This window comes from Dendrobates tinctorius, unplaced genomic scaffold, assembly GCF_039654945.1.
Source record: "Dendrobates tinctorius isolate UK_male_01 unplaced genomic scaffold, ASM3965494v1 ptg000133l, whole genome shotgun sequence".
In the NCBI taxonomy this organism is placed as follows: Eukaryota; Metazoa; Chordata; class Amphibia; order Anura; family Dendrobatidae; genus Dendrobates; species Dendrobates tinctorius.
Window position 1 is genome coordinate 1015360 of NW_027361801.1, and position 15106 is coordinate 1030465.

The 15106-nt window shown below is 39.0% G+C and overlaps 1 protein-coding gene across 1 annotated transcript in view; it reads left to right on the top strand.

The window, feature by feature from the left end:
• SPRY3 (sprouty RTK signaling antagonist 3) overlaps nt 1–14191 on the top strand; it is a 43453-nt gene extending 29262 nt beyond the window's left edge. The window contains exon 2 of the mRNA XM_073543423.1: nt 6870–14191. Coding sequence (XP_073399524.1) covers nt 6968–7849 — 882 coding nt within the window. The 5' untranslated portion in view covers nt 6870–6967 and the 3' untranslated portion in view covers nt 7850–14191. The remainder of the gene's footprint in view (nt 1–6869) is intronic.
• Nucleotides 14192–15106: the final 915 nt, after the last annotated feature.

A 15106-nucleotide genomic window follows, 5' to 3' on the forward strand; every position in this document is an offset into this window, starting at 1 on the left:
ACATTCTACAGGATGATGGGGAAGGAGGCAGTAGGTTGGGGGATTGCAATGATTTCGGTGGTATTGAGGTGGCAACGTGGTCATTGCATGTTCTAAACTTTATTGAAGAGATGGGTTTTAAGGTTCCATCTGAAGAACCCAAATGTGGTGGCTAATTGGACATGTTTGGGTAAAGAATTCCAGAGGATGGGGGATATTCGAGAGAAGTCTTGGACATTATTGGGTGAGGAATGAATAACTTTGGAGATAAAAAAATGGATAAATGTGGATTTAATCTGCGCTGCTGAATAATAAAGTATCCAGACCATGTAGCCATTAAATTGTGGATTTATTCTCAACGCGTTTCAAAGTACAAGACTTCTTCATCAGGAGAACCATTGTGGTTCTCCTGATGAAGAAGTCTTGTACTTTGAAACACGTTGAGGATAAATCCACAATTTAATGGCTACATGGTCTGGATCCTGAATTATTCAGCAGCGCAGATTAAATCCACATTTACCCATTTCTTTTCATCTCTGGTTCGTCACGAGTGGACCGTTGGATCTGCAGCAGCGGATATCTCTATATAATCTCTTTTGGCTCAAATTGGTGAGAACAATTTCATCATAGTAATCATTTTATCCTGGATAAGACCCTATTGCGCTATTATTCTCCAGCAGCACATATTGGATTTAACTGTGGAGTAGAGAAGGGGGCCTTGGGACAACTGGAGATTATGTGAGGGAAGATATTCAAAGATTAGTTCAGAGATGTATAGAGGAGAAAGGTTATGGATGGTTTGTAGGTCAGTGTTAGTAGTTTGAACTGGATACGCTGGGGCATTGGGAGCCAATGAAGGGATTTGCAAAGGGGAGAAGCAGGGGAGTAGCGAGGTGAGAGATGAATTCGGGCAGCAAACTTAAGAATTAACTGGAGAGGTGCAAGAGTGTTAGCAGGGAGGCCACAGAGGAGGATGTTGTAGTAGTTGAGGTGGGACATGATGAGGACATGCACAAGCATTTTAGTAGATTGAGGGTTGAGAAAAGGATGGATTCTGGAAATATTTTTGAGCTGGAGGCGGCAGGATGTGGCGAGAGCTTGGATGTGCTGCTTAAAAGACAGGGCAGATTCTAAGATTACTCTAAAGCAGCAAACTTCCAGTGCAGGGGAAAGTGTGGTCATTTACTGTGATGGATAGATCAGGTAGTAAAGATACGTGAGATAGAGGAAAGATGAGTTCAGATTTGTCCACACTGAGCTTGAGGAAGCAAAAAGACAAGAAGGAGGATATTGCTGATAGACACTCCGGGATTCTGGATAGCAGAGAGGTGATTTTTGGGACAGAATGGTAAATGTTAGTGTCATCAGCATACACATAGCCATAGTACTTTATGAATGTTCCTAGGCCAAGGGTATAGATTGAGTAGAGTAGGGGTCCTAGTACAGAATCTTGAGTGTCTCCAGCAGAGAGAGGGTGGGATGAGGAGGTAGTGTTGGAGTAGGAGAGGTCTTTGATGCCAAAGGAAGAGAGGATCTGTAGTAGGAGGCAGTGGTCTACTGTGTTGAAGGCAGAGAACAGGTCAAGAAGGAGGAGTATAGAGAAAAATAAGTCATTTTGTAAGCAAATAGGAGCAGCGGTTGGGTCGATGGATGGCTTTCTGAGGATAGTGGCATGTTTGAAAACAGAAGGAAAGGAGCCAGACGTTAGTGATAAGTTGAAGAGATGGGTTAGGAATGAGATAAGTATGGTGGTGAGATTGGGGATGAAGTGGGATGTGTTGGGGTCAAGTGCACACATGTTGAGGTGTGATTTGGAGAGGAGACAAGGGTTTATTTACATGTTTATATGGAGACTTTATTTTATGGTTTGCATTATGGACGAATTTCATGGTCCATCCGGTCTCACCTGATCTAACATCATCATAGATACTTGTCAGGCTATTAGTTCAGGTTAGGAAAACCCGAGTTGGGACAAGATTTCTGACCGGAAGGCCTCATCCACACATCAGTATTACTGATTAGTATTTTTTCAGTATTTTTATGCCAAAACCAGGAGTGTCTCCAAACACAGAATAGGTGTCACTATTTCCAGTTTTTCTCTGTTCCACTCCTGTTTATGGCATACAAACACTGGTTGAAAATACTGACCCAATACTGATGTGTGAATGAGGTCTAGGGGTGTGTGCACACACTGCAGATTCTGTTGCGGAATTTTCCTAGCGTAATTGTCTAGATCTGCAGGTAAAACTGCAAGTCAAAAGACCTGCGGTTTATTTGCAGATTTTCTGCGGTTTAACCTGCGGGTTGACCCCTGCCATGGATCAGGTGCCAAACCGCAGCGGAATCAGAACATAGAATTGAATTTGAAACAGCAGCAAATCGGCGCGGAAAATTCAGCACCGTGTGCACTGCGGATTTCATTTTCCATTGATTATAATGGTACTGTACACCGCAGCAGAAACTGCTGCAGATCCGCAGGACCAAATCCGCTGCGGATCTGCAGCAGAACCTGCAGCGTGTGCACACACCCTGACACAGACCAAATAATCCAGATGCAGAATGGTCTCATTTAGTGGCATTATACACTGCAATACCGAAATATTGTAGTGTATTTTATGATTAATCAAAAAAGTTCACGTTCTATAGTGGGACTAAAGAAAAAAAAGCAAAAAAAGTCAAAAATAATATTTCAATATTGAAAAAAAATGTTTTCCGTATGAAAAACTGCTTTTATCTCTAAAAAAACCCCACACAATAGATAGTGCCACAGCCATAATGAACCAAGCTATAAAATTACTACGGTATTATTTATTCACACAGTGAACCTTGAAAAAAATCACAAATCCATGCATAGCTTCATCAGACGGTAAATGAAAAAGTTCTTGAAATAAGGGAGTACAAAAACCTTGCAGCGCTGGGGTCCTGGGTTCAAATCCCAAGGACAACATCTGCAAGGAGTTTGTATGTTTCCTCCGGGTACTCTGGTTTCCTCCCATATTCCAAAGACATACTGATAGGGAATTTAGATTGTGAGCCCCATCGGGGACAGTGCCAATAATGTCTATAAAGCGCTGTGGAATTAATGCTCTATACAGTCATGGCCAAAAGTATTGACACCCCTGCAATTCTGTCAGATAATACTCAGTTTCTTCCTGAAAATGATTGCAAACACAAATTCTTTGGTATTATTATCTTCATTTAATTTGTCTTAAATGAAAAAACACAAAAAGAATTGTCCTAAAGCCAAATTGGATATAATTCCACACCAAACATAACAAAGAGGGTGGACAAAAGTATTGGCACTGTTTGAAAAATCATGTGATGCTTCTCTAATTTATGTAATTAACAGCACCTGTAACTTACCTGTGGCACCTAACAGGTGTTGGCAATAACTAAATCACACTTGCAGCCAGTTAACATGGATTAAAGTTGACTCAACCTCTGTCCTGTGTCCTTGTGTGTACCACATTGAGCATGGAGAAAAGAAAGAAGACCAAAGAACTGTCTGAGGACTTGAGAAACCAAATTGTGAGGAAGCATGAGCAATTTCAAGGCTACAAGTCCATTTCCAAAGACCTGAATGTTCCTGTGTCTACCGTGCACAGTGTCATCAAGAAGTTTAAAGCCCATGGCACTGTGGATAACCTCCCTAGATGTGGCCGGAAAAGAAAAATTGACAAGAGATTTCAACGCAAGATTGTGCGGATGTTGGATAAAGAACCTCCAGTAACATCCAAACAAGTTCAAGCTGCCCTGCAGTCCGAGGATACAACGGTGTCAACCCGTACAATCCGTCGGCGTCTGAATGAAAAGGGACTGTATGGTAGGAGACCCAGGAAGACTCCACTTCTTACCCCGAGACATAAAAAAGACAGGCTGGAGTTTGCCAAAACTTACCTGAAAAAGCCTAAAACATTTTGGAAGAATGTTCTCTGGTCAGATGAGACAAAAGTAGAGCTTTTAGGGCAAAAGCATCAACATAGAGTTTACAGGAGAAAAAAGAGGCATTCAAAGAAAAGTACACGGTCCCTACAGTCAAACATGGTGGAGGTTCCCTGATGTTTTGGGGTTGCTTTGCTGCCTCTGGCACTGGACTGCTTGACCATGTGCATGGCATAATGAAGTCTGAAGACTACCAACAAATTTTGCAGCATAATGTAGGGCCCAGTGTGAGAAAGCTGGGTCTCCCTCAGAGGTCATGGGTCTTCCAGCAGGACAATGACCCAAAACACACTTCAAAAAGCACTAGAAAATGGTTTGAGAGAAAGCACTGGAGACATCTAAGGTGGCCAGCAATGAGTCCAGACCTGAATCCCATAGAACACCTGTGGAGAGATCTAAAAATTGCAGTTTGGAGAAGGCACCCTTCAAATATCAGGGACCTCGAGTAGTTTGCCAAAGAAGAATGGTCTAAAATTCCAGCAGAGCATTGTAAGAAACTCATTGATGGTTACCGGAAGCGGTTGGTCGCAGTTATTTTGGCTAAAGGTTGTGCAACCAAGTATTAGGCTGAGGGTGCCAATACTTTTGTCCGGCCCATTTTTGGAGTTTTGTGTGAAATGATCAATGTTTTGCTTTTTGCTTCATTCTCTTTTGTGTTTTTTCATTTAAGACAAATTAAATGAAGATAATAATACCAAAGAATTTGTGTTTGCAATCATTTTCAGGAAGAAACTGAATATTATCTGACAGAATTGCAGGGGTGTCAATACTTTTGGCCATGACTGTATAAATGAGTAAAATAAAATATATAAATAAGGCGTTTGTGTAGACTGTATACAGTAAATAAAAACAACAACCAGAAAACAAATACAAATCATAGTGACCCACAGAAAAAGTTAAAATGTCATTCATAGTACATTATTAACACAATAATAACAATAAATGAAAACTTCATTAAGTTGGAGAATTGCTGATATTTTTCCATTCAACACTTTTTAATAAAGCTTCCTTGCTGGACAAAAAGTGTTTAAACCACACAATAAAAATGGAGTAACTAATGAAAGAGATTTTTTTGTGTGTGTGGTCTAAGATCTATACTAAGTACTACTACAACCCCGGCCTTGGCAGATAGGAGGCGCCGCACTAACACTACTGTTACTGCCGGACGTCTGCAGCCTGTGGGTGTTTAGCTTTAGATATCTGGGACTAGTTCTTCCTTTCCTATACACCTGTTTTTCTGCAGTGAGCTGGTAGGTAATTAGCTCTCTGCTGGGAGCCACGGGCTGGGCTCCCTTCTATATAAACCCCAGAAGACAGTCTCTAGTTGCCAGTTATTAGTGTCACTTAGACTTGGTGTCTGATATATTCCTCCTGTGTAATTTTGTGTAAAAGGAAAAAAAATGTGCAGCCAGCTCACTCGATACGATTCTCATAGTCCAAGAGCGTAGAAATCTGTTCCGACCAAAGTGTTGATGTCCAAGTGAAAAAAAGAATTGCTTCCAGCTCTCGATAAAATACTTGTCTCTATCAGGAAATTTTAAGACTTAGCTCCAAAAATATTGCCATGTATATTAGCTACGCGTTTCAGATGTATGCCAGCGTCCTTTATATGAACTCCGATAAAGGATGCTGTAGTACATCTGAAACACGTAGCTGTTATACATGGCGATTTTTTTGGAATCCACATGTAACTAAGTTTTTACATTTCCTAATAAAGACAAGCATTTTTATCAGGACCTAGAAACAACCTTTTTTTGCTTCTGATTTTGTGTATCCTGTTGTCTGTCCTTGGCTTGCCTTGGAGAATAATAGTGCAATAGGGTCTTATCCAGGATAAAATGATTACTATGATCAAATTGTTCTCACCAATTTGAGCCAAAAGAGATTATATAGAGATATCCGCTGCTGCAGATCCAACGGTCCACTCGTGACCAACCAGAGATGAAAAGAAATGGGTAAATGTGGATCTAATCTGCGCTGCTGAATAATTCAGGATCCAGACCATGTAGCCAATAAATTGTGGATTTATTCTCAACGTGTTTCAAAGTACAAGACTTCTTCATCTCGAGCACCACAATGGTTTTCCTGATGAAGAAGTCTTGTACTTTGAAACGCGTTGAGAATAAATCCACAATTTAATGGCTACATGGTCTGGATCCTGAATTATTCAGCAGCGCAGATTAAATCCACATTTATCCATTTTTTTATCTCCACAGTTATTCATTCCTCACCCAATAATGTCCACGACTTCTCTCGAATATCCCCCATCCTCTGGAATTCTTTACCCAAACATGTCCGATTAGCCACCACATTTGGATTCTTCAGATGGAACCTAAAAACCCATCTCTTCAATAAAGTTTAGAACATGCAATGACCACGCTGCCACCTCAACACTACCGAAATCATTGCAATCCCCCAACCTACTGCCTCCTTCCCTATCATCCTGTAGAATGTAAGCCTGCAAAGGAAGGATCCTTTTCACTCTGTACCAGCCTATCACTGTAAGTGATATTTGTTTTTTGTAGGTAACCCCTCATGTACAGAACTATGAAATCAATAGTGCTATATAAATAAATAATAATGATAGCTAGCATCCTATACCTCTGGCAGGTGTACTTAGATGAATACAGTGGAAATTAAGTCAACTCAATGATAGTTACAGAAACTGGTAGACCAATGGTCAAGGGACTTGTGTTTTTCCAATAGATGAGGTTCCTGAGAGTTAGACTGTACCTATCATACATATGGTTAAACCTGTGAAAGGGAAACTCTTCTAATGTACCAAGAAGCCATATATTGGTATAAATAATTGTTTTGTGCTTTTTTTTTAAGGCAATTATGATTTTGTAAAGGTGAACATGTCATAGTGTACTGCATTATTTAGCTATAGTTTAAATTAGAATGAATACAGGCAAAATAATAAGTGTATTCATTTTCTTCTTTTTCAGGATCTTCAGATGTACCTTGATGGACAATACAACACAAAACCATTAACATCCAAAGAGGGTCTTCTTATACATAACTACAAGAGATTTTTTTAAAGATCATGGAGAGTTCTACAGGGGACATCCAGCAGGTCCTTTCTATAGACCAAATCCGTTCCATCAGGGCCAACAACGATTATGTGGAGCGACCTACTGTCTCATTCATGCAAACCTGGTCAAATCCTTCACTTTCCCAACATGTTGCAAAGCAAGAGTGGCCTAATGATCACCTGGTATCTTACAACCACCAGGATCTTCATCGCAGCCAAAGTCATCAACACCAATCACAACATCTTACCCATGATTTAAGCTATTCCAGTACAATAAGCTCAGTTTCTCGAAGCACCACAGCTTCAGATCAAAGACTACTAACTGGGATAACTCCATCTCATTCAAGGCATTCCCTTATGAGGACACAACCCAAGGATGGAGACTTAAAGCAAGATCAATTTATCAAAGGATTAATGGAAAAGTCCGACAGGTATATGGGCCACCTCTTTATCTGTGAAGAATGTGGACGCTGCATATGTGATGAGTGTACGCAAGTACGAAAACTTCCTTCTTGTTGGATTTGTGACCAGCGCTGCTTGTGCTCTGCCGAAAATGTATTAGATTATGGAACTTGCCTTTGTTGTATCAAAGGCCTCTTCTACCACTGTTCCTCTAACGATGAGGACGAAGAGGACAATTGTGCTGATAATCCCTGTTCTTGCAACCAAGGCTCCTGTTGTGCTCGTTGGGCAGTCATGAGCTTCCTTTCTTTCTTCATGCCCTGTCTTTGCTGCTATCCTCCTATGAAAGGCTGCCTGACCCTCTGCCAAAAGGGCTTTGATAAAGTAAAAAGACCAGGCTGTCGTTGTGAAAATCACACCAACACAGTCTGCAGAAAAATATCCTCATCTAGTGGCACACCATTTCCAAGGCCCTTCGATAAACCGGTATGACCTAAAGAGGATCATTGTAGAATGAATCCTACTACACTATTACCCTGAATCCTTTCTGCGATCCTCTTCTCTGAAACACTTAGTGTCAGAGTCAATGAAAGCCTTACCGAGACCCCACTTGCAATCGAGGAATGTAAAAATGTTCTAACTGAATGTAATCCTAAAAGAGAGAAAACAAAAGAAGAACAAGAACTGTGCAACTCAAAAACTTAAAATGCTATGACCAGTTTTGGAGATACCTCTGCCACCTCATCAGATAATAAGATATAACATGGTAGTCCTAGAGGAAATTGAAGATTTGCTACTTAAAAACTGCTACAAAAAGACTAAAGTATTGACAGCTTAGTGAACTAATTGGGCTTATGGTGATATGTTCTTTGATCTTGTTGGCAGTGCCGAAAAACTCAACTAAGAACTCAAGGTTGATTTTGAAAGCCTGTAATAAACATGAAAATGTGTGCACTTTATTATAGCAGACATAGCAATTGCAAGAAGAACTGTAATTTGTAGAACAGTATAGACATTAGGGATAAATTGTCAACATGAATCAAACAGGGAAAACGAGATGAATCTTCAGAAGATGCCTGGTTGAAGTAGAATTAATGCCTGGTTATAAACCACACCTAGAACACCTACCTTCCAAACTAGGGAGCTACATTTCTGTTTTTTTTCTTTTTTTTTTTCTTTTTTGTTGTTTTTTTTTCCAGTTCAAGAAGGAATCTTTTCGCAAACATAACAACTAGGCAAAATGCATTTTATCATAAATGATAATATGATGTAAACCAAAGAGATATAATTTGCATGGATTGATTATGTTTCTTCACCACTCCTTATATTGGTATAGTTGTTCATATTTGTTGCCATTTCTTCTCAGGTGGCATTTAAAGCTAAGATCGAAATCTCCATTGCATAGAAACCTTCTGGCAGTGTTTTGCAGGTCTTCTTCAGCAGTGGATTTTTCTGCATATGACAACTTTAGATGGAAATTGATATTATATTTCATCAGTTTCTACTGAGTTGGGAATTAAAAAAAAAAATAAATGCTATACCGGTCCCTTCTAAAAGGTACCAATGATGTACTAATTACCAGAATATCAACTTGTTCATGCTGAAGCCTCATTCACTGTATATTGCACTTTGCAAAAATTCCGCAAAAAAACAACAAAAAGTATATATACATATAAAGGTGCTTATATCTACTGATTGTTCCATGTATTTTGGACTGTTACATGCAAATTTCTCAAAGTGACCAAGGTTTAAATAAAATATATAAATATATATCTATTGGAAAATCAGGGAGCCAGGAGCTAGGTAGCCAATAAATTCATAAGTATAACGACGACACCTACATTTTGGAAGATCTCTTCTATACATCTGACTTTTAGAAAATAGTCTCAACGAGTGCAATTATGATCTCATCATTCTCATGAAGACCTTCTTCTTTTTTGCCCAGGCAGCCTTTTGTGGTTTGGAATTCCTAAGCTCACGCCCATTGAAAAATAAGATTGAAATAATCCAACACAAGCCCATTGGTATTTGTCCATTAAAGGCTGAAGAGTGCAGATTTTGGTTCAGATTTGGTTTTCTACTTTAGTGGTGCTCATCTCCCATAAGGTCAAACAGGCTGATTCTATGAAATATCCAATTAAATGGTACCAGTAAAAACAAAATCATAGTAACAAACAGATAAGTTAGCATTATACCGACCATACTACATTGGCTATCGTTGATATCTATTTTGTTGGTATGGATGGCTACTTTGCTTATATCCCATAGTTCATCTTACCTGCTGCTACACACAATGGAGGCATCTGTGATATTATAGACATTTTTTGTATCATAGATATTATTGATTTCTTTCTTGGTCCATCAGCAGTCAATTGAAATAAACATGGATCGCCATTGGATATCTTGGTAATTTAAAGGGGTTTTCCACTCTTTTATTTCAGTTAACAGAGGGAAGCCTTTCTTATAAAGAGATATACAAAAAAAAATCCCACCAGACACAGCCCTTCCTGTGCTGCCGATATCCTCTGGATTGGAAGTGATGGCATCATGACTACAGGTGACCTGAAGGCTAAAGCCACTGATTACCTGTAGAGTCACATGACGGCAGTTGGGACGTCATTGCTTCCTGTCTTGGAGTTGGGAACAGATACTGGTGATAATATTTCTATTTTTTGTTTGGATGGCTTCTGTCACCAGGTTTTCCCAAAATAAAGTAATGCCACCACCTTTAAGCCCTCTGTTACAGCGTATATATGTCCCCAACCCCTCTTCAAGCTACAAAAAAAGACTTTGTTAAACTCACAGATCACGCTGTCTAGTCAGATGTTCGTCTCTGGTCTTGATTCATCGTCTTCTCTATTGTTACGATCACCGTCCTCCTTCACGTGGATGGTGCATCTGACGTCATCCACACAGTTTCCCCATCATGCTCCTGTGCAGACGCACGTCTCTTTGCTCTGATGAGGGCAGAGCAAAGCACTGCAGTGCACATGCGACGGCCTTACCTATGGTTCATTTCCTGGCTCATGCGCGCTACATTACTGTGTTCTGCTCTCGGCAAGGCCAAGAGAAGTACGCCTGCACAGGAGCGCGATGGAGGGACACTGTGTGGATGACGTAAGGCACATCATCTACATGAAGCAGGGAAGGAAGATGAGAAGAGGTGCCAGATCAAGGCCAGAGATGCTCATCGGACCTGACCGCGCCGTCTGTGGGTATAATAAAAAGTCGTTTTTGTACTATGTAGAGGAGATTGGAGACATACGTACAGTATACTAGAATGCTATAAAAGAGGACATAAAGGTAGTCGCCATACTTTATATGGGGAACATCTGGTTCATTTAAAACTTTAAAAACAGAGGAAAACACCTTTAATTTTGATGCAGTAAAACTGCAGGGTGGACCAATACCTGTATCTGTAACATGTATACTAAACAAAAGTCATATAAAAGCGATTTGACCGGAAGGCTGCATTGTCATGATAGGTGACAAAACTTGTTTTGCCTCAATGTTTGTAAGCTTTAAGGAAGAGCATTTACTCTACCTGCAAAAATCAGATACATAGGGCTTTCCGCAGAAAGTCACACGAAGGTCATTCAATGATTCCAATCTAACAAATAATTCGTAAGAAGAAAAGATGTATGTAAAATGTCTAAGAAAATATATATTTTTGATCTTTTTTATAAACATGAAATATTAGCATTAAAATTATTTATGAGAATCAGTGTATGCTTTATTGAATAACTGGACCTCGTTAAAGTAGGTCTTGGTTGCATGCCTGGTACCCAAGTAATCAATTTGTTAAGCATGAAGGAGAAGCGATACAAATACCATATACATTAAATAAAAAAAATGACAAAATTACTGGGAAGGCAATGTTATAACGTAAGCTCAACCAACCCGCACAAGATGTGGTTCATTTTTGTAGAAAAGAAATATTTTGGAATATATTCTAACATTTTTATCTTGTTTCCTGGGGAGAGCTCATATATATGTTCTGTTCTCTGCTTTTGTGAGAGAATAAAATTATATATAATATATATACAGTATATAGTATATGTTAACAATGAATTATTACAGTGGCAAGGATGTCATGCATGGATTATTGGCGCTTACTGAATTTTCCCAAATTAAAGTCTAGTTCCTTATTTACTCATTTAGTATGTCACATTTTTCATTTTGTTTTGTTTTGCATTTTTATTTTAATTATTAGACATAATACAAAGTAATTTACTGTAATTTATACCTAAAAGAAAAAGTTAATGGGTTTTCCATCCCATCCTCAGAAATAGTGGTTGCAGAGGTAACAGTTATATTTGGGCCACTTGGTAGTACAGATTTTGGCTTGGTCTTGTTACACCTCCAGTATGAATATTAATCTGCCACTGTAGCAATAAAGTGTTGTCTGGACACTTGATCCCAGTAGCCAATGACTGGCTGCATATTTATTAAAGGGAATGTGCTATCAGAAAATGACCTATTTAAATAATTTTTTTTATTTTTAATCTACTTTTTATTTTTTATTTCAATTTATCATATCACTATATTAAAAATATAATAATAAAAAAACTGAGATCTTGCCATTTTCATACTGGCCACTTGACCTAATATTAGATTCCTTCTTCCTGCTCTTCACATATGCAATACACTGACTCAAACGCTATTTTTTTCTAGTAGCATAAAACTAAACTAGGCATGCTCTAATCTGGGCAAGGATCTTTGTGAAAGGAGGGTAAGGCCTCAGACATCTGATTATTTCACGTACAAGAAAAAACAGACCTTTTTTCTGATCAGGCTCTGATCAGAGTTTGACCAGAGGATGATCAGAGGTTGACTAGAGGTTGATCAGAGTTTGACCAGAGTTTTACCAGAGGTTGACCAGAGGATGATTAGAGGTTGATCAGAGTTTGACCAGTGGTCGATCAGAGGTTGACTAGAGGTTAACCAGATGTTGATCAGAGTTTGACCAGAGGTTGATCAGAAGTTGACCAGAGATTGACCAGAGATTGAACAGAGGTTGACAAGAGTGTGGTCTGAGAGACTTCAAAGTGTGGTCTGAGTGACATCTAATTTTCTCAGACATGGAGAAATAAGAAAACGTTTCTCAACCTTCTCCATTCTGAAAGTCCATGAAAATTGGACCACACTTTTATGTCATCTGAGTAATATCCAATTTTTTTCACGGGTCCATTAACTTGCTTTGGCTCTGATATTTTCCACAAACCACTCGGTCTGATGAAATCGGTCCGTGAAAAACATGGATAGCGTTCGTACGCAAAAATCGGACGTCTGAATGAGGCCTAGGGAAGAGAGCTCTGAATAGTGGATCCTGTGTTATCAACTGTATATTGAGGTGTTGCATGTTATACTAATCATGCCTGTAATGATGAGACTGCTGAAAAGTATTTCTTACAGAACAGGAAGTGTATAGTATAAGATCTAATCGGCAGTTTAAAAATTGCAAGATCTTAGCTTTTTTATTCAGATATATGTAATATTGTAATGTAAAATGTGAAAAATAATAAAAAAAAGCATAAAAACTCAGTAGGTCATTTTCTGAGGATACAGTACCTCCCCTTACGTGTACTGATGTTATCACTATTGCTACTGTGGCCACATATTGAGATATCACAACAAATTTACTAGGCTTCATTTCCATCAAAGAAATGTCTTATATGACTGGTTCTCTACTGAGTAGAGATAATAAAATAAATTTTAATTGAAATTTTAGGAAATGCACTGGACCCAGTGAATTCTAACAATTTCTGATTCAAGCAAACCACCACACAAATGTGGCTTCCATATAATACCTTGCAGCTATCACATCTCATTACATGATACCGAACAGTAAGGAAGAGCTATTTTTGACGGTATAAAAGCTGAGGCAAGGAATGCAGCCTCCAATTTGTGATGACTCTGAGAGGACATCACAGCTCACAGCTTAGCAATATGGATAGTGGGAGAAAGCCATAAAATACTGAATGTACATTGCAAATAGTGAGAGGACAGAAGGTCTACCATATGTTTACCAATAACCATATGCAGTGTGCTGAGCTCAGTGTGACAAGTAATAAGGATGTATGGCCATTAAAGAACTTGAAAGGGGTTTAATACAGTCCGAGGTGACTTCAGAGTATTGCATACGTGTTTTCAGAGAAATTAGAGGCTTTGCTATATTTTCAATTTGTGGCGAGTCAGTTTGCAAAAAAATAAAAAATTTGGGTAAAACTCAGCTAAGCTGGAGAATTTGAATACCAAGACATTCACTTGTCTCTACTTTCCAATGGGAGGTAACCGAACGGAGGGTGAGTTGTCAGGAAACAGGTGGAGTCTAAACTGTGATGATATTGGCTGAGGTTGGACACTAACAACATGAGCTACTTTGATAAATGTAGTGTATTTGAAAAAAAAAACTAGTTTAAAAGCTGTACAGATTTAGAAAATCTGCCTCTTTTTTAACTTGTTTTAATCTTCTTTTTGGGATTTTTGACAAAAACAATTGTAAGGTGCAGTAATCATGTAGGAATTTGAAAATGGTATGGAAAAAAAACATAATTCAGTATCTGTAACTCAACAAGATCCAACACAATAATACTATTAATAATCAAGGAATAAAGTACACCAACATCGTATTATTATTATTGTTATTCGTCAGAAATAAAATTGTTCCCTACAAAAATTCCCATTTATGCCATTAATTTTAAGCATTTTGTTTTAGTTCTTTTCATGCAATAACTTATTATATTTAAAAAAAGCACTATCCTACTTACAGTTTTGTTGACTTTTCATGTGGACCTACTAATTCTAAAATAAATTATTTTGCAATGTGCTATATATACAGTATATTTTTTTTACTTATGGCTAAAAGGAAATGCTCATTTGGACACCGAAAGTTTAAAATGACCTTAGTGCCTTTATGAATCACTTACCCACCTGATGAGCACATCCTGCTACACTATCTGACTTTCTTTTTACTTGTTTTTTTAGAGAAAATTTATAAATTGAAAAATTTACATATTTTCTTTCCTGTTTTACTTTTCTCTTTTTTTGCTCCATATTAGTTATTAAAAAGCCCCCCTTATTGAAAACCTCAGGCTAAAGTGTCTGGGGACCTCCTGGCTGAGCTCCCACCGAGAGGGTGATCTAGCCCAATAGCGACATTCTTATAGCGAATACAGGAATATTTGGAGGAGCCGTTCATTCTTCTGTATTGGAGCATCAACAGCTATCCAATGTTTGTGGGTGGGGTGGGCCTTCCAGAGGACCTATCACTAGATCAATAGTAGCCAGTTTTTGACCTTATTGTATTCTTGCTGAGTATTCCAATAATTTTTTTGTTAAATCTGTCATGCGGTTCCCGGGATATGGGCATTTTTATTTCGTAAACATGGTTTACTAGTTTTTGTAAACTTCACAAGGGGGTGTTGTTAACAGGATCCTCAGGGGCATATCTACAGGGCTGTCAATAGGAATTTTGGGGCCCCATACTGGCAAATTTTTTGGGGCCCTCTTGAGACTCCTCCCAGGCTCCACCCCCAGTTCTGCCTCCACCCTAGCTCTGATTCTACCACGTGAACCTTCCACAGTCCCTCCACCCCTGTCAAAACTAGCCTCCCCCTGGGGGCTGCATCCAACAGGGTCCAGGGGGAGGCTAGTGGGGACTGGGGGCCGTGTCCAACAGGGCCTATGGGGAGGCTAGTGGGGATCGCGTAAAACAGGGCACGGGGGAGGCTAGTGGTGACTGGGGGC